This window comes from Lutra lutra, chromosome 7 (genome assembly GCF_902655055.1).
Source record: "Lutra lutra chromosome 7, mLutLut1.2, whole genome shotgun sequence".
In the NCBI taxonomy this organism is placed as follows: Eukaryota; Metazoa; Chordata; class Mammalia; order Carnivora; family Mustelidae; genus Lutra; species Lutra lutra.
The window spans coordinates 146,796,584-146,814,203 of NC_062284.1; the positions used below are offsets into that span (position 1 = coordinate 146,796,584).

At 67.5% G+C, this 17,620-nt stretch overlaps 3 protein-coding genes across 8 annotated transcripts in view; all 3 read left to right on the plus strand.

Annotated features, from left to right (window-relative positions):
- Positions 1–1,074, plus strand: part of MTA1 (metastasis associated 1) — a 30,670-nt gene extending 29,596 nt beyond the window's left edge. For all 3 annotated transcript variants that reach the window (XM_047737300.1, XM_047737301.1, XM_047737302.1), the window contains 3 exons: positions 168–199; positions 319–470; positions 551–1,074. In XM_047737300.1, the coding sequence (XP_047593256.1) occupies positions 168–199; positions 319–470; positions 551–701 (335 nt within the window). In that variant the 3' untranslated portion in view covers positions 702–1,074. The remainder of the gene's footprint in view (positions 1–167; positions 200–318; positions 471–550) is intronic.
- Positions 1,075–4,146: 3,072 nt separating this feature from the next.
- Positions 4,147–9,223, plus strand: CRIP2 (cysteine rich protein 2). 4 transcript variants are annotated; one of them, XM_047736542.1, is made up of 9 exons: positions 5,872–5,987; positions 6,906–6,988; positions 7,222–7,316; positions 7,420–7,477; positions 7,791–7,931; positions 8,016–8,084; positions 8,168–8,262; positions 8,494–8,551; positions 8,630–9,223. In XM_047736542.1, the coding sequence occupies exons 1-9, from the start codon at positions 5,887–5,889 to the stop codon at positions 8,695–8,697; spliced, it is 768 nt and encodes a 255-aa protein (XP_047592498.1). In that variant the 5' UTR covers positions 5,872–5,886; the 3' UTR covers positions 8,698–9,223. The 4 variants fall into 4 exon arrangements, with proteins under 4 accessions (XP_047592499.1, XP_047592500.1, XP_047592498.1 ...); XM_047736543.1 differs by lacking the exons at positions 5,872–5,987; positions 6,906–6,988 and adding an exon at positions 4,147–4,228; XM_047736544.1 differs by lacking the exons at positions 5,872–5,987; positions 6,906–6,988 and adding an exon at positions 4,304–4,469.
- Positions 9,224–15,487: 6,264 nt separating this feature from the next.
- Positions 15,488–17,078, plus strand: CRIP1 (cysteine rich protein 1). Its single transcript, XM_047736547.1, has 5 exons — positions 15,488–15,644; positions 16,495–16,589; positions 16,663–16,720; positions 16,806–16,852; positions 16,951–17,078. The coding sequence occupies exons 1-4, from the start codon at positions 15,605–15,607 to the stop codon at positions 16,844–16,846; spliced, it is 234 nt and encodes a 77-aa protein (XP_047592503.1). The 5' UTR covers positions 15,488–15,604; the 3' UTR covers positions 16,847–16,852; positions 16,951–17,078.
- Positions 17,079–17,620: the final 542 nt, after the last annotated feature.

Sequence of the window (17,620 nt, forward strand, 5' to 3'; positions counted from 1 at the left end):
GCTGTGGGGTCAGCTGGGGGCTGCTTGGACTGGGCCGGGGCCAGGGCAGGCCGAGGCCCCCATGTCCTCCGTCCCCGCCCCCCATCCCCCGGGGCCCAGGCTGTGTGTGGCTCCAGGTCCCTGCCCGCCGGCTGCCGGGCCTCACATTCCCTTCTTCCTCCCGTCAGGTTTGGCGAACCACGGGCAGACCAGGCACATGGTAAGAGAGTGAGCCGGCAACGAGGCGTGGGGGGCCTCTAGGACCCCTGCCCGAATGTGTGCATGCACATGGTTCCCTCGGTCCCCGGGGCCCCCCTCACGCCTCCCCCCCTGCCGCAGGGACCAAGCCGGAACCTTCTGCTCAACGGGAAGTCCTACCCCACCAAAGTGCGGCTGATCCGGGGGGGCTCCCTGCCCCCCGTCAAGCGGCGGCGGATGAACTGGATTGACGCCCCTGACGATGTCTTTTACATGGCCACCGAGGAGACCAGGTGGGGGCCTCCCCAGGCCACGGGTGGGCTGGGGGCGGCCACCACGCCCTCGTCACCCGTGGGCGTCGCTCTGTCCACAGGAAGGTCCGCAAGCTGCTGTCGTCCTCGGAGACCAAGCGCGCGGCCCGCAGGCCTTACAAGCCGGTTGCCCTGCGCCAGAGCCAGGCCCTGCCGCTGCGGCCGCCCCCGCCGGCCCCTGTCAACGACGAGCCCATCGTCATCGAGGACTAGGCGCCCCGCGGCCCCGCGAGGCCTCTGCGGCCACAGCCCCTGCCCGCCCACCCGCCAGCCCGCCGCCCCGTTTTGGTAGCCCCTCCCGCCCCACCGCAGAGAAGCCGCTCCTTCGGGGACGCCGCGGGAAGTGCCGTCTCGCGTACTCCCCAAACGCCGAGGAGCCGTTTTTAGCTTTGTGTTTACTTTTTGGCCGGAGCGGAGCTGAGGGGCCGTCCCCGTAGGCCTGCACCAGCTGCGGGCCTCGCGGGATGGCCGGGAGTCTCGTTGTGTTCTGTTGAAGGTGCCATTTTAAATTTTATTTTTATTACTTTTTTTGTAGATGAACTTAAGCTCTGTAACTTACATCTGGAATGTTAGGATCGGCACGGCCAGTGGCTGGCCGAGCTGCCTGGTGGGGTTGGCCCCTGGTCTTTTCAAGTAATTTTCATATTAAAAAAAAACAAAGAAAAAAAAACTCATAAAAAGAAAAAAGCCAACCAGCCCTTCCCGTGTCTTCTGTCCCCTGTCCCTCCCCTTGTCTGGGGCCTTCGGGCCATCCCAGGCCCACCTGTGCGCCGGGCATGGCCAAAGCCCCCATGAGCACCAGGTGACCCCTGGCTCTCCTGGCCCCCGGGCTGGGGCTGGGGTTTCTGTCGTTTTCTGTCTCTGCCCCACATACCTGCCTTATGTAGGGTGTGGCCCAAGGGCCCCGTCTCTCCCATGGAGGTCAGGAGAGGGCTGTCCAGAGCTCAGGGCCTTCCTACTGTGGGGCTGAGACCCCCTGTGTCTGGCCGAGATGGCGGGGATGGGGGCCTGGACGTGCCCTGGGACCCAGACTGGCAGGTGTCTGGCTCCTGTGGCTGTGTGGCTCTCATCCCACCGGGGCAGCCGGCAGAGCTGGGTCAGGCCGGCCCACCCCCCTGCTCCTGGCAGAGCCCTGCCCCAGCTGTCTGCGGATTTCTGCCCAGAGCAGCAGGGCCAACCCCCAGCAAGTGTGGAGTTTCCAGAGTGAGAATTTGCTCAGATTTCAGCAAGTACGTTGTTCTCAGAAACTCTACCTCTGGCCGTCCGTGTGCACCCACCCCTGCAGGCCGGCAAGACCGGTGCGAGCTATCCAGCCGCTGAAGAGCAGGGTCCAGCGGAGGGGACACCGCTCCGTCTGTGCCACCCCAGTGGCCCGCAGAGGCGGGGCTCCCTCCTATCTCCCTGAGCTCTGCCTCCCACCCCCAGTCCTGCTGTGATGTGTGCACATCACAGCGGGGACTTAAAATAGCAACGGCTCCTGCTTCCCGCTGAAGACAGATAAGGGAGTCCTGGCCTCCCACCTCCAGCCTGGAGGAGGCCCGGTAAGGTGACAGGCCAGGGTGTTGGAGAAGTGGGCCCTAGTCCTCATGTCCCCACCCTGCCCCGAGGCGGGTTGTGGTGTCTCTCCGTGGAGCTTTTGCCTAGGACCCTTTTTCCAACCTAGGGTCTGAGGGTGGGGCAAGGGTCCCTTCCCTCCCTGCCAGGTGCAGGGGATTTCCGGTACAAGAGTCATCCCCAGGGGCACCTGGGTGGCTCAGTGGTTAAGCCTCTGCCTTCAGCTCAGGTCATGATCTCAGGGTCCTGGGATCGAGTCCCACATCGGGCTCTCTGCTCTGCAGGGAGCCTGCTTCCTCCTCTCTCTCTGCCTGCCTATCTGCCCACTTGTGATCTCTCTCTGTCAGATAAATAAAATCTTAAAAAATAAAAATAAAAAAGAGTCATCCCCAGGAGGGTCCTGCACCTCCAAACTGCCCCCCCCCCGCCCTGCCCGGGGGTCCGTGCAGCAGAGCCAGGACGGTCCTGTTTGCTAGTTACCAACATTGCCAGGACGCCAAGCCACTATGGCCCCAGGGGACAACAGACCTGCCCCCACACCTGGCTGGCTAGTTGCCCCCGCCATCTACAGTTCCTGTCTGCTTCTCTGGAACCCTGCTGTCCCCGTCCCTGCTGTTCATTGGGGGCCTGTCCTGCCCTGTCTCTGCCCGCCCTGTAGCCCTTTGGGCTTTCAGAGGTGGACACTGCTTTTCAGTGTCCACTGATCCAGAAGAGTCCTGTCACATCGGGGATCTGTCCCCCACTGTCAGAGGTTCTAGGCCCATGCCAAGGCCTTTACTCTGCCCTGTCACTGCCCCGTCACTGTCCCGGCATGGCTGGGCCCAGGCTCCTCCCACACAACCTTCCAGAAGACACCTGAGGTCCAGCCTCAGCAAGGAGTGGGGTGTCAAACGCTGGACCCCGCCAACCCTGGGAGAGAGGACTGCTGAGGCCTCTCCACCCCCATCTCCTGCCTTGCCTGGCAAGGGGCCAGAGTCAGGGTGCGGATGGGAAGGGGGGCTGGTCAGGCTGGTCAGTCAGGCTGGAGGAGGGACCACATGTTTCTGGGCTGTTGTCCTCGCTGGAGCAGCAGTGGCTATAGGTTGGGGGGCGGGGCCCGGGGAGCTGGGCCAGGGTGAGGCTGGGAAAGTCCGGGTTCTGGAGAGCTGTGGGACCCAGATTCGCTCACTCCTCTAGTGTGCAAATACACCTGGCCCAGGAGCCTGGCCAGTACTTGAGGCAGAGGAAGGGGTGCTCAGGGGGAGCTGCCCAGACTGGGTGGGGTCATTTGGGCTGGAGGCCCAGGGAAGAGCTCACCAGGAGGCAGAGCCTCAGGGAGGAGATGGGGGGTTCTCCTGGCCCCCCCACTCCAGGGTGGGTAGGACCAGGTTCTTCCGGCTCCAGGGTGGAGGGGCCCGGAGCGCCCGGGGTTGGGAGAGGACCCTGAGTGCCTGTCAGCTGCCTAGCCCTGCTGCTTTGAAGCCAGGAGGCTGCCGCTCTGGACCCGCTGGACCCTGAGCTAGTGGGTCCAGGAAGGATGCACTCCGCCGGAGTCGTGGGGAGGGACGCGGGCAGATGGCAGTGCCAGCCCACTGGGGGCACGGCGCCTGCACCGCGAGCACGCAGGGTCTTCCCGGCCTTCTGTCCCATCCTACCGCCCCTGGGTGGAGAGCTGGGGGCAGTGCCTTCTGCGCCAGCCAGCGGCACGCCCAGGTCTCCCCCACGGCCTGGCGCCCTCCCCCTCTCCCGCGTCCAGCGGTTTCTCTCCCGCTGTTTCTGGACGTGTGGGGCGCCCAGCCCTCCACCCACCGAGACTCGAGTACGATCGACTGGGTCAGGCGGGGGCGGGCGGCGGGGCAGGACCCAGACCCGGCCAGGTGGCCGCGCCCGACGGGAATCCGGCTCCAATCCTGCCGCGAGGCCGTCGCTATGGAAACCGAGCAACAAAGGGACGCGGGGCGGGGGGCGCGCGGCGGGGTGGGTGGGGTCCCCCAGGGGTGGGGACCGGGCGCCGAAGGCCGGCGTCCGTCTGCGTGTCCAGGGGCCGGCCTTCCGGGCTGAGGCCCTTCCAGCCGGGAATGCCCCGGAACCGTGGGGACCGCGGACCCCCGCCCCGCCCCGCCCCGGCTCCGGCGTCGCCATGCACACGGGCGAGGCACCGGCGTCGGGGCGCCAGGCGGGTCGGGCCACCCCCGCGACCCCGGCAGGTGCGTCCCCTCCCCCGCGGCGCCCCCGGCCGGACCCGCGGAGCGGGCTCCCGAGGCCCCGCCCCGACCGCGGAGCCAATGGGTGCGCGGGCAGCGGGCGGGCGGGGCGGGGCGCGGCGCGGCGGCGGCGGCGGCGGCGGCGGCGGCGGCGCGGAGACGGGCGCGGGCTGAGGGCGCGGGCCGCCGGGCGCACCGACCATGGCCTCCAAGTGCCCCAAGTGCGACAAGACCGTGTACTTCGGTGAGTGCGAGGCCGGACCGGCGCCCGCCGCCCTTCGCGCTCAGTCCCCGGCCGCAGAGCCGCGCGCCTCGCCCCGGCGATGCGCGGTCCCGGGATGCGCGACCCCGAGCCCGGCCCGCCGCGCTGCCCACGCGGGAGCGGCCGGAGGGCGGAGCTGGGTGAGGCGAGGGGCGGCCGGCGGGGGTGCGCGTCTTCCCGGGATGCGGCCGGCTTGGGGGTCACGTTGGGGGTTCGCGGGCGCGGAGCGGGGCGGTGTGGGGCGGTGTGGGGCGGGGCGCACGCACGCCGTGGGAGCCTCCCGTGCGCTCCTGCTGTTCCCGGCCCTGCGCCGCGGACACGTGGCCGGGACGGCGTGGCCCGGAGCAGTGACCACCCCCCAACCTCCACCTCGACCTCTGCCCACACCCGGCCAGGCCAGATATGGGCTCTGTCTGGACTCGGTCCATGCGGGGGCGACCTTGGCCTCTTAACTCCTGCGTGTCCCAACGTGCTCCCTGGCTTGGCGAGAGTTTTCCCCAGGACTTTCTTGTGGGCAGGGTGGGATGACGAGCGGCGCCCCGCCAGCAAGAGAGGGCCCTGGAGCCCAAGTGGCCGAGAGCCCCTGCCTCTTCAAGGTCACAACGGCCGGACTGGAGGGGGCAGTAGGTCTCTGCGGATGCGGCCCTGGGGCACTCACCCACCCCCGGGCCCCACGCCCTGGTGTCTGGCTCACTTAGCCACTCTCTTCTCTTGGCTGACCCTCTCCCGACTCTGTCCCCTGATACTCCTGCTAACACCCTTATGGACAGTGTCAGAAGAGTGGGGGCAGGAAGGGGACCCTTCCCTGGTCACTGTGGGAGCAGGGGTCAGGGTCTGGAATGGGGACAGGCCAAGGTGAAGGAAGCCACTTGGCTACCCTGCTGATGGGAGGGAGGAGGAGTGGACGGTTGTTTGCTGTTCCCAGAACAGAGGGACCGGATTTGGCCTGGAGTGCTTCTGGCCTGGCCTGAAGCCTAGAGGCTTCCGGTTGCCTCCCCAGGAGCTGGCCCCGTCCTCCGTCCCCAGCCCAGAGAGGGCTCATCCCTGCTAGGCTTAGGGTGGGGGACAGCGCTAGAGTCTTCCTGCCAGCCCCACTGCACATGAATGTGCCCCCAGCCAGGCCAGCTCAGGGCTCTCCAGGGCTGGGGCTGACAGTCCTGTGGCAGCCCAGAAAGCGCTTCTGCCTGCTTCTGCCTGCTTGGGCGGTCGCTGCTCCCAGCAGAAAACAAAGGCAGCTCAGACTGGGCTGGCTTCTGTCCTGGGCAGGAGGCACTGGGGGCGGGGGGGGGGGGGGGGGGGGACTTTGGGCTGGAATCCTGCCCCTCCCCCAATCAGGCACACCCTCTCCCCACCCCAGCAGAGTGGAACCTGGGCCAGGACACCCCAGAGTGACCTCAGCATGCCTGGCTTTTGTGTCCTTAACAATGGTGCAGCCCAGTGGGGAACCAGCTCCCTTCCAGGACAGCAGACCCAATCAATTCTGTCTCCCCAACTGGGCTGGTAATGTGCGGCCATCTACCCAGCCAGTGGGCCTCAGGGTCGCTCGCCTGCCCCACCCCTGCATGGCAGGGCAGCACAACTCTGGCGGCCCTGAGCTGCAGCTGCCATGGCCGCCGATGGCCAGCAGGAGCCCTGGGAGGGAGTGTGCGGCTGCCAGAGGACCCATGCCTGCCGTGGACACAGGACGGGGGCTGACCAGCCTGTCTCTGCATCCTTGAGTAGAGTGGCCACAGGGATCTAAGCCTGTGCTGCCTCTGGGAAGAGGGTGTGGGGTAGGGGGTCCTGGACGCTGGCCCTGGCCTCGCTGGGCCCAGCAGGTTCTGCCAGGGCCATGGGGAGCTGGGGCCACCAGCAGCAGCACCCATGGGCCTCTGGGGCTGGGGAGTGAGCTAGCCAGACCCTCGCTGCCCGCTCTGCCCAGGCCCTTGGGGAAGCCTGGCTTGCAGCCTCTCTGTGAGGGGACCAGAAGATATCTGCTGGTCCTTGGCCACCTCTTGGGGCTCTGCCAGCGTGGCAGGGGCCCAGCCTGCCTGACCACCTCCTCCCTGACGCTTCTGCTCAGACCCTTCCCTGCGGAATTCCGGCTTGGCTCTGGCCTTTCTTCCTGCCCTCTCCTCCACCGCCCTTTTCCTGCCTGCTCTCCTGGGGAGGCCCCCACACTTCCGTCCATTAGGAGGTGGCCCAGTGGGCAGGGGAGGGATGGGGGGTTGGGGGGTGATGACTGGGCCCCTAGCAGCTGTCCTCTGACCCTGAGTGTCAGCGCAGCAGCTGGAGGCCACCGGGTGGGGGTTCCCAGGCCTTATCCTGAGGAAACCAATTATAGACAGGTAGGCATTCTGTCCCATGCCGTGAGGGGGACGGCACTGGCCTCCCCACAGGGGGTCTGGAGGCTCAGCACCCCCTCCCCATTCCCTTCAGCCACCAGCTCAGCCAACTCCTTCAGGGCCCAATTAGGAGGCTCAGGAGTCTGTGGGAGGCCTGGGTGTGTGAGTGCGGAGCAGGTGTCTGCGGGAGGGCCTGCTGGGATGCCAAGAGGCCTAACAGGTGCTCGAGCAGGGACCCCGTTCCGAGAGTGAGCCTTGGGGTGGGAGGGTGACCAAGGCCCAGCAGGAGAGCAGGGGCCCTGAGGGGCAGAAGGCATGCAGTGGGGTCTGGCGGTCCCTGGGTGGGGCGATGGAGGGGTGAGGAGGCCGCCCCGGGAGGGCTGTGGCCCTGACTGCCCCTGTGCCCCCAGCTGAGAAGGTGAGCTCTCTGGGCAAGGATTGGCACAAGTTCTGTCTCAAGTGCGAGCGCTGCGGCAGGACGCTGACCGCTGGGGGCCATGCCGAGGTGAGCCGCCTCCCCGGGGATGGGGGCGGGGGGCGTGGGCAGGGCTGGAGGCCGCTCGGCTCTCCACACCTTGGGCCAGACCTCACTCTGCCCCTCCGCCCAGCATGACGGGAAGCCGTTCTGTCACAAGCCCTGCTATGCCACGCTCTTCGGACCCAAAGGTGAGCTTGAGTCCCCTCCGCGGCCTGTGGACTGTTCCAGCACTGGGAGGGGTGGCCAGCCCACACCCTGGACCCCCACGGCCCCCTGGCCCCTTCTCGCCCTGCCCACTCTCGTGGGCAGTCCCTTCCACCTTGAACTTCCGGCCTCCTCCACTCCCTTCCCAGAAATCTGCCCGGCCTGGCTGGCACCCTCTGGGTGGGAGGGGTCCTGACCCTACCAAGTGGGCCGTGGAGGGCCCTTTTCTGAGAAGCTGGGTGTACTGTGAGGGCTGGGGTGGGTGAGGCCACCCCCTACAGCAGCGGGTCCCTCCAGGTGTGAACATCGGGGGCGCTGGCTCCTACATCTACGAGAAGCCTCCTGCCGAGGGACCTCAGGTCACGGGCCCCGTCCAGGTGCCCGTGGCCCGGGCTGAGGAGCGCAAGGCCGGCGGCCCGCCCAAGGGGCCCAGCAGAGGTGCGCCGGGCTCGCTGGGGGTGGAGGGAGGGGGTCCTGGCGGCCCCGCCCCGACGGCTGGCGTGACGCGCGGTTTCCCCGCAGCCTCCAGCGTCACCACCTTCACGGGGGAGCCCAACGTGTGTCCCGGCTGCAGCAAGAGGGTCTACTTTGGTGAGTGACTCCGCCCAGCGGCTGCCCGGGGGCAGGGGGGCGCCCGGGAGGCTCCCCAGCTTCACCATCTCCCCTCTTCCCAGCCGAGAAGGTGACCTCTCTGGGCAAGGACTGGCACCGCCCGTGCCTGCGCTGTGGGCGCTGTGGGAAGACGCTGACTCCCGGCGGGCACGCCGAGGTGAGGGCGGCGGGCGGCTGCCTTGGGGCGGGGGTGGGGGCGTGGGGGGGGGCGGTGCGCGCCCGCCGGACCCGCCGGTGGGTGCTGCCCCCTGGTGGCCAGACGGAGGTGGGCGGAGGCCCCGCCCTCTCCGCCGGGCGGGGGGACTCGGGGGTGTGGGAGGCTGTCATGGGGCAGGGGTGTTGTGGGGAGGAGGGCTAGAGTGCGCGCTCACTCCTCGCTCTGCCCCAGCACGACGGCCAGCCCTACTGCCACAAGCCCTGCTACGGGATTCTCTTCGGACCCAAGGGTGAGTGTGGCCCCAGGGCTGGGGTCTGGGTGCTCGGCTCCCCGCGGCTCCGTGCCACTCTGCTGCCTCTCTCTGCAGGAGTGAACACCGGGGCCGTGGGTAGCTACATCTACGACAGAGACCCAGAGGGCAAAGTCCAGCCCTAGAGCCGCAGCCCCTCTGGGGGTCGTGTGCCCATCCGCCTCCTGGGCGTCGTCAGCAACCAGCTGCCCCGTGCTGCCCGGCCTGCCCTGCGTTGCAAGTCTGGGGCCTGAGTGTCATGGGGGAGGAGACCCGCTGCGCTGTCCGCAGACGAGGCCCCCGTTTCTCCCACTGTGTCTGCCTTTGTACCCCCCCACGCCCTTTATGCTCTTTTGTGTCCTCATGGACCCACGTGTCCCCGTGTGTGTCTCGTATGTGTGCCTCTGTGGCCCCGGGTGGGTCTCTCTGAGGCGGCCATCCCACTCTCCCCCTCCTGCTGCCCCAGGCCCGCCCCCCAGTGTTATTTCCACTTCCCTTGCCGGTGATGGCCACAGCCACGCTCTTCACGGTGACCTTCGGGCAGACCTAGGGCGTCCCTGCCAGGAGCCCGCCGCTTGTCTCCCACACGGCCTTGCAAGCGCTTGTCTGACACCCTCACACGGCTCCCACTTACCTGCTGAGCCCGGCTGTCAATAAAAGATTTGAGGATGGCAGCCGAGCTTGGTCTCTGGTTGGGAGATGGGTGTGAATCTGGGACAGCAAGCCCTTGTGCCAACCCCAGATGCTCCAGACACCTGTGGACTGGCGTCCAGTGGGGGCGGGTCCTGTCCCCAAGGTGGGGAGGGGTCAGTCTCAGGAAACAGCTCATGGCCTGGCACTGGGGGGTGGGGAGGGCAGGGCGTAGGTGGCCAAAGAGGGGTCCACTGCAGGAGTGCAGAGCGCTGGGGAGGGGTAGGAATGAGCTTGGATGGGGAGAGGTGCAGCCCGATGGGCCTGGTCTCCTTGCTTCAGCACTGGTTGGGGCTGGGGGACAGAACACCGATGGTCTGAGGCTCCAGTCCGCCTGTCCAGGTGCTTCCGCCCGGCCAGCGTCCCTATGTCTGGGTCTGCACTGACAGTGAGTCACCTTCCCAGGTCCTGGCTCTGCCCTTTGAAGCAGGACCCCTGGCACCTGCTGGGAGCTCCTCACGGTGTTCCCTTCACCAGCCAATCCTGGACAGCCCACCAGAGGGCGCGCCTTGCCCTCGCTGCACTGGGGCAGAGCACCGGCGGCCCCCTCCGGCCCTTCCTGCTCCGGTACCCTGCTCCCCAGGACCAGCTCCCTGGGCCCAGCCCCTGGCACAGGCCCCTCCCTGGCCCACCCTCCAGTCCACTGGCTCAGACAGCTGAGCTGGATGCTGCGGCCATTGTCCTGCGAGCAGCCATCTGTGTCCCTGGGGGTGCATCGGCAGGCCCCCATGTCCAGCAGTGCCTGGCCGCCTTCCTCCCAGGCAGTCCAGTCCAGCTGTGCCCACTGTGGGCAGCGGTGTCTCCTCCCACCTGGCCAGCCTGGGGTTGTAGCCAGCATGCGCGGGGCAGGTGGCCTGCAGTAGGGGGGACACCGCAGCAGGTACCCCAGGGGCAGCCAGCGCCCGCCACCCGCAGAGGGGAGGCTCAGGCAGGCCCCCGGCGCTCCGCGCAAGCTCCGTGGGAGGCCCCCACCTCCCGCCCGGGGCCTGACTCCCCGTGGGACGGACGTTTCCGACCACGGGCTGCCCACCCTGGCTGCCGTGTTGGATGGGAAATGCCTGCCCCTTGCGGCGCGGGGAGCTGTTAAGGCCACAGCTCGGGCCCTCCCTCGGGAGCCTCCAGTGGAAACTATGTGGGGAGCGGACGTGGTGGCAGCGTGCCCTTTCCCGGAGCCCGAGCGGCCGCGGCCTCGCAGCGCATGAAAGCCTGCTCGGCCGCGCAGGGGTGAGAGGCGGGGACCGCCCGGGGACACAGTGCGCCCCGGCCCCGGGCGCTGGCGGGGGAAGGCGCGTCCCATTTCCTGCGGGCGGAGGATGACGCGCGCCTTGTTTGTTGCCAGCGGTTGTCATGGAAACCGGGGCGGTGCCGCCACCCTCGGTCAGGCGCGCGGCGCTAGGCGGTCGGTGGGGGCGGCCCGCGCTCCGGGAAGCCTCGACAAGCTGGGTACCTCCTCCGACGCCCGCAGCCCCGGACGCTCCCGCAAGAGCCGGGGGAGGCGGGAATGGGCTCGTGTGCTCCCGGGCGCCGCGCTGGCTCCTGTCCCTCGCCTGGCCTCCACCCCTGCCCCTCAATTTCGTGCCAGCCAGTGGGGCGGCCCTGAAATGCCATCTAACGGCCTCCTTCCTGGTCCAGAACTCCAGGGCCGCGCGTGGCGTCCAGGCCTGCCTTCACCCACCTGCTCCCCAACTGAAGGCCGCCCCCTCTCAGGTCCAGGCTTCTTCAGCTCGGGGAAGCCGGGCCCTGCCAAGGTCCTGTGCCTTCCAGCTCCAACCTGGGCCAGGGTGGCCCAGGCTGGTGTCCCCAGTGTGCTGTGGGACCAGCCCTCCCTGCCCTTCCCTCTGCCCCCACTTCCCCAAAGTCCAGATCCTGGATTCCCATGTTCTGGACCTCCAGCCTGGCTCCTTGCAGGGGGAACCCAGCATCACCTCTCGGCGCCCATGCCCCAGATGGAGGCTCTCTGAGGACCCTACCCAGGTTCAGGCCAGCCTCCCTGAATTTCTTTAGGACGGGTGGAGGGGAACAGGACTCCTTCCTGTCCCTGGTCTAAGCTCCAGCTCACTGGCCACTGGCTGTGGTCCCAGGGGCTGAGTGTCAGGGCTAGGCCAGGTGCAGACTGGCAGGGGACAGGGGCTGCCAGGTGTAGGCAGCACAGGGCTTGGCTGGCTTCCCGGAGTGGGGGGAGGGGGCTCGGGGCGCATGAAAAGGCTCAGTTGCTGGGTTGGTGAGGCTAGAATTTGAGGCAGTCCTGCATGGGCTTTGGCCCCAGGACAGATTCTTGGAACAAGGCTCAGCCTTCAGGGGGAGGAGGGGGCCCCGATCTGGCCAGACTGTGGACCCCAGGCAGGGCTGACGGAAGGAGCTCAAGGTTGTATCTGCATGCCAGTCCTGCTTCCAAGAGGGGAGGAGAGGAGCTGCCCTCTCTCCTGTCCTGGATGAGGCCAGGGTGGACAGGAGCAGAATCCTTCCGGGAAAGTACAGCGTCCAAGGGGCCAAGGAGAGGCCGTCGAGGGCCCAGCGGTCCCACTCTGGGGCAGAACCTCGGAGCAGACAGGGGGTCCCGGGGGACAAGCTGCTGAAAATAGGCCCTGGGAATGTCTGAGTGTCCATGACTCAGCTGAGCCTGGGGAAAGGGCAGGGGGTGGACCCTGGAGAGGGAGGCCAGCAGTTGCCCTGGGGCGTTTGGCCATTCAGCCTTAGGAGGGAACAACCTGATGCTTGTCCACTTCCTTGCTTGTCCACATTGAGGAAGGGGCCTGGAGCCTGGGGCATTGCGTGGGGGCTTCGAGAACAGTGGGGGGAGGCCAGAGCATGAATCACACACCATGGAGGGAGGGAGGGCAGGGAGGGCTGTCCAGCTCCAGCAGCAGAACTCTGCCAGTGCGGGTGGGTGGCCGGACCCACGGGTGGATTCCTCAGGAGTCACTGGGGTCCAGCCCTGCCTTTGCCGGCTCTCAGGTGCCTGGACCCCGAGTACTGCTGGGGAGCTGCCTCTGGCCCTCTCCGCAATTGTCCTGCAGGGCAGGCCCCTCCTGAGTCCCACATGGGTCCCCAGCCAGGCCTGGGCGGTGCATGGACAGGCAAGGGCATGGGGATGTGGGAGGGAAGGATGAGCAGATGGAGGTGGCCTCGGACAGTGCCCCCTGAGCCCCACCGCGGCCTCCCCCAGCTCTCAGGGTCCTGGGGTACCCTCGTGCTGTCCCAGTGCCAGGTGGGGCATTCTGAGCAGAAAGACAGCCTGGGGCGAGCAGCTCAGCTGCTCGGTGCCTTGGTCCTGGCCACTTAGTTCCTTGGGCCCCAGACACAGCCCTTGTGCACTAGGGGGTAAGGTGTAGGGAGGCTACACCTCACTGTGTCCTCCATTTGTTCAGGTAACAAAGGCCAACTGTGCCCCCAGAAGAGGGGCGAGGGGTGGAAGTCTAGGCAGGGCAGGTCTGGGTCTTCTTGGTCAGCTTGACCCCCTGAGCCGGCTCAGTGCTGCTCCCCTGGTGCCTTGGGAGCCAGGTGAGTCGATGGGAGTAGGAGGCCTTGCAGGTGGCGAGGCCCAGGTCTCTAGGGAGGCTGTCCAGGCCCCGATGGGTACCCAGCCAAGCCTGAGCTGGGGGTGCACCTGGACATACAGTCTGGGGGCTGATGGGGGCCCTGATGCCTGAGGGAGGCAAGTCGAGTGGGGTGCTCAGGGGAGCTGGAGGAGCGTGCCAGTCTGCCGCCGGAGGTTTGGGAGGGTGCCAGGGAGTGTGTGTGTGTGTGTGGAAAAACTGTGCTGTGTACCAACCAGCAGGCCAGTCACATGGCCCTTGGCCCCCTTTGGCATCCTCCCTTCACTCTGCAGCCCCGTGACCATGGCAACACGGAATCACAGCAAGGAAAGCTCGCAGGAACCTCCTCACCCCAGTCTTCAAAGCGGGGGTCCCCCATGGTGGGCGGGGCTGGAGTCACAGTGAGGGGGGCATCCCTGGGGTGAGGTGGCTGGAGGAGAGGCCAAGGCTGGCTCACAGCCCCACCTGCCTGGAGCCTGAAGGTGGGCTGGAGGTGTGGGCTGGACGGGAAGACAGGGGACCCAGACTAATGCACTCAGACACAGCTGAGTCCGCGGGCACCAGGACACACGTGGGCGCAGCCAGGCACCTCCTGTGGGGCCCAGCATCCTGCCCTGGAGCTCAGGCCTCTGCCCTGCAGGGCGGCCTTCTCAGGAAGATACAAGGGGGTACGTGCGATGTGTGTGCAACGTGTGTGTGGCCGGAGCCCCGGGATCCACTGGGACAGAACCCCACCCCCGCATCACCAGTGGTCTTGGCCCTTGAGCCCTTGTCCTCCTGCTGCCGCCCCTGCCTCTCTGGCCTGTCCACACTGCTGTCCCCTGCTGTGTGTCTCCGTCTGCCCCGCCTTCCACGCTGCTGCTCTTCTCCTAGTCTGGAGCCAGGCCAGAGAAGTCAGGACCCACCCCCCTGCCCCCCCTCCCCCGTCACCTGCCAAGAAGACACCAAGGGACAGGTGGGTGTGCTGGGGGAGGTTGGGCTCATGGCCTTACCTCTAGAACCCATCCTGCGGTGTGCCAGCGCCAGGCAGAGGGGGCGGTGGGCCCAGAGGCGAGTGCTGAGGCTTCAAGGCTGGAGCAGGCCAGTGTCCTCGAGCGGGAGTCTGGGGATCCCCCTGTGTGTGGTGTGCAGCCAAGCTCCTGAGGGCGATGGACAAGCGGCCACTCAGAGTTTCGTGGATGTGGTGCGAGCCTTGCAGACCCCAAAGCTTGCTGTGCTGAGCCCAGCTGGGGGCCGAACTGTGGCCTCAGAAAGGAGGTCACGGGGAGCAGGGGTGACTGGAGGGAAGCATGAGGAGCAGGACATAAGAGCGTGGGGTCCAGTGTGCCGTCCTCCCGGGGGGTTGGCTCTTCGATCCGCGGAGCGGCCACACTCACCCCAAGCCAGGCCTCCCTGGGGGATGGAGGATGGGTCACCCATGGCTTCCCTCCTCTCTCCGAGTGCCAGGCAAGGGGACGATGGGGGGTAGGTGGGCTTTAGGGAGGATGAGGTTGGGGGCACTGGGTGCTGTCAGGGCTGAGTGCCTTTTTGGGGAGGCCGGGAGCCCCTGGGACCTCTTGAAGGATGGTCTCCAGCCCCTTCCATGAAGATGGGGCCTGGAGAGGCGCAGGGACGGTGTTGTTTTGAGAGATGGGTGTGTCAGGGGGAGATGAGGACGCTGGCAGCTGAAGGGAGGGGCCGCGGACAAAGGGGAGGAGGGCAGGAGGAGCACGGAGGCTGGCCTGGACTGAGGGAGCATGGAGTAGGGGCAGGGGAGCCAAGAAACTGGGTGTGGTGCCACTGAGCAGAAAGGTGAAGGGTCCACAGAGGAGGGGACAGGCCCTCCCCAGCAGAGAGAGAGGGAGGTGGAGAGGCCAACCGGTCACCAGGAAGGAGAACACCAGGAGGGAGAGGACGGTTAGGCGAAGCAACGCCCTACAAGCAGGGATTTCCAAGTGGGGGCAAGGAGGCCGGGACTCCACCCAGGCCTGGGCTAGGAGGATGGGAGACCCCACCCGGCGCCTGGGCCCCTCCACTCCGGGCGTGGGTGGAGTCCGATGGTCTCCTCCTGGCACCGGCCCCCACTTGCCCTGGGCGGCGGACGGAACCACTCCCGCCGTGCCCGCTCGGGCCCCTCCCGCGGAGATAAGGAGCCCTCCCTAGATGAGATGCTCTGGACGTGGCCGCCTCCACCTTCCCCGGCAAAGCCCCCCGCCCCCGCACGGATCCCTGTTATCGCGGAGGGAGGGGACGCCCCGTGTCGGAGTCCCCTCTTCCGAATTCCCCGGGCTGCTGTCCCGTGGTCTTCTCGGGCAGCGGCGGGGGTGGGGGGCCCGGAAGAGGCCGGGATGTCCCGTGGGGGTGGGGAACTGGGGAGCGGCGGGCCCCCTGGTTCCGCGTGTGCTTAAAGCCGGAGGGGAGTTTTGGGGGACTACCCTGCTGAGACGCCCTCGGTAATCTCCAGCCCTCCGTCTGGGACGGGGTCGGGTCCGAGTGTGCGAGGAGGAGTCCGCCCGCGCTGGCTTCCCTGTATTTGCATTTAAGCGTGGACGGATGCACGGGTCCCGCGCTCTCCCCGACAGCCCTCCCCCCTCCCCCTCCCCGCCGGCGGTCGGCTGGGCCCGGGCGCTGCGGGAGGCGGGGGTGGACCAGACGACCTTTCTTAGCGGGTTGGCCTGGAACCCAGGTCCTTGGGTCCACAGCCAGGACTCAGGGGGCGGGGCTCGGAGGGCGGGTCTCAAGGGGGCGGGGTCTTGGGGTCCCTGAAAGGCGCGCACCCGGCGGACCCACCCAGTCCCGGTCTCCTGTCTGCTCCCGCTCCGTGGTCTGCGCCGGACGCCCAGCCGCCATGCCTAAGTGCCCCAAGTGCGACAAGGAGGTGTACTTTGGTGAGCCTTCCCCGCCTACCCCAGCTCAGCCCCGGCCGGGAGCGCGCGCCCCGCGCCGCCCCCACGAGGAAGCGCGGCCCAGGGGACGACCCGGCCGGGCCCCTCCGGAGGGCCGGGCGCGCCGGGGGACCGGGGGGCCGCGTGCCGAGAGCCGACACTTCAGCCCTGCCGGCGACCGCCTGGGTGTGCGGGTCAGGACCCCGGCGTCGGATGGCCCTGTCTCTGCTGATTCCGGGTCTCCGCCCCGCTCTCTTCCTGTCGGTCCCGCTGGGTCTCCCCTTGTCTGGGTCCCCCTTTCTTCAGGTGTCCCCGTCGCTGGGTATCCCCCGCTCTCCCGTCCCCCCTCGGCGCGCCCCGGGCGGGGACCGCGCGGCCGTGGGAGAAGCGCTGCGCTCTTGCCGCCCCTCCCATCGCGAAGCAGAAACAGACGCGGAAACCGGCGCCCGGGGCGCGATCCCGGGCGCGCTCGGAACCGGGTGCCGCCTCCCTGTCCCGCGCCCCGGGGCCCACCCAGGGGAGGAAGTGGGAAGTGTCTCTCCCGCCTCCGCCCCCAGAGAAGGGCGCCCTGCAGGCCCCACCCGTACAGCCCCGCGGGTTACCCATGCCCCCGCCCCCGGCGCTCCGGGTCTCCTCCAGCAGTACCACCCCGCGCCCCCTCCTGTTTGTTTGGCCGGATTGGCCCACCCACTGATGCGGCACAGGGCTGAGACCCAGGGTGGGCCACCAGGCGCCCAGGGTGAGACCAAGGGCAGAGGGAACTGGAGAAGGCTGCTGTGAGTAGGTGGCTGTGCCCTGTGACCCCAGAGCAGGGTCTTATACTGGGTGGGGGGCACCGTCTGTGCCTCTGCAGCTGAGCGGGTGACCTCTCTGGGGAAGGACTGGCATCGGCCTTGCTTGAAGTGTGAGAAATGCGGGAAGACGCTGACGTCAGGGGGCCACGCTGAGGTAGGTGGGGCCTGGAGGGCCGCAGGGGCACGGGGTGAGGGCGGACAGCCTCTCATGGCCCTTCTCCCTGCAGCATGAAGGCAAGCCTTACTGCAACCACCCCTGCTACGCCTCCATGTTCGGGCCTAAAGGTATGCTTCCCCCGCCCCCGACAGCCTGCCCTGAAGGTATGGTTCCCCGGGCCACCCCTCACCGGCCTCCTCTTTTTTCCTGCAGGTTTTGGGCGGGGTGGAGCTGAGAGTCACACTTTCAAGTAAACCCAGGTACCAGCCCAGACCATCAGGCCTTCGGGATGGTCCCCTCATTCCTGAGGGAGGTCTGACTGCTCTCTGTGTCTGCATTTACCTCTCTCTCTGCGCAGGTCATGGGAACACTGTCCCCGGCTGCCCACCGGGCCACTGCCCCTCCAGGCTGATTGCAGGCCTCATCTGCAGGCACCCCGGGCCCCCTGTCAACTCCCATGCCCTCAATAAAGTTGAACACTCAGAAGCCTTGCCTGTGTGTGCAGAGGAGGGGGAGAGGCTTTGGCAGGGGCATGGTGGTGGGGAGCTGCCGCTGGCCGCTGTGATGCCAGGGGCACTGGCTCTTCCTACCGCACCTGGCCTTGTGGCTCACCGCCCTGCGGGGTGCTGTGCTGGGGGCCTCCCAGCCTGAAGCTTCCTCTACAAGACAAGTGGCTGGCCACCCAGGAAGGGCCCACGGTGGCTCCACTCTCTAGCTCCCAGCCCAGTAAATGCAGCAGCCTCCAGAGGTTGTGGGATAGGCCGAAGGGAGGCTCTACAGGTCAGCGGTATCGTAAGGCCTAGGAGCTGGTGGGTGGTGGCCACAGGGTGAACCAGCTGTGCTCACCCTGGTTCCGTTTTTGAGAAGCTCTGGGGGAGTTGGGGTGAGGCGTCCTTGCCTGCTCTCTCCACTTCCTGCCCCACCCTTGTCCCCATTACCACCCGCAGGCCAGCCATGTTCCTGCAGGGGCGTGAACTTAGACACCCCTCGTCTCCCGCCCCCCACCCCATACCGAGTGGCCAGCCACT

What these genes read in the sequence shown, in the direction of transcription:
- CRIP2 (XM_047736542.1), top strand. Translation starts at nt 5,887, where the DNA reads ATGCCTGGCTTTTGTGTCCTTAACAATGGTGCAGCCCAGTGGGGAACC. An exon ending in CACGCTCTTCGGACCCAAAG is followed by an intron (nt 7,478 to 7,790) that starts GTGAGCTTGAGT and finishes GGGTCCCTCCAG; the next exon opens with GTGTGAACATCGGGGGCGCT. An exon ending in GATTCTCTTCGGACCCAAGG is followed by an intron (nt 8,552 to 8,629) that starts GTGAGTGTGGCC and finishes CTCTCTCTGCAG; the next exon opens with GAGTGAACACCGGGGCCGTG.
- CRIP1 (XM_047736547.1), top strand. Translation starts at nt 15,605, where the DNA reads ATGCCTAAGTGCCCCAAGTGCGACAAGGAGGTGTACTTTG. An exon ending in CGACAAGGAGGTGTACTTTG is followed by an intron (nt 15,645 to 16,494) that starts GTGAGCCTTCCC and finishes GTGCCTCTGCAG; the next exon opens with CTGAGCGGGTGACCTCTCTG. An exon ending in CGTCAGGGGGCCACGCTGAG is followed by an intron (nt 16,590 to 16,662) that starts GTAGGTGGGGCC and finishes TTCTCCCTGCAG; the next exon opens with CATGAAGGCAAGCCTTACTG.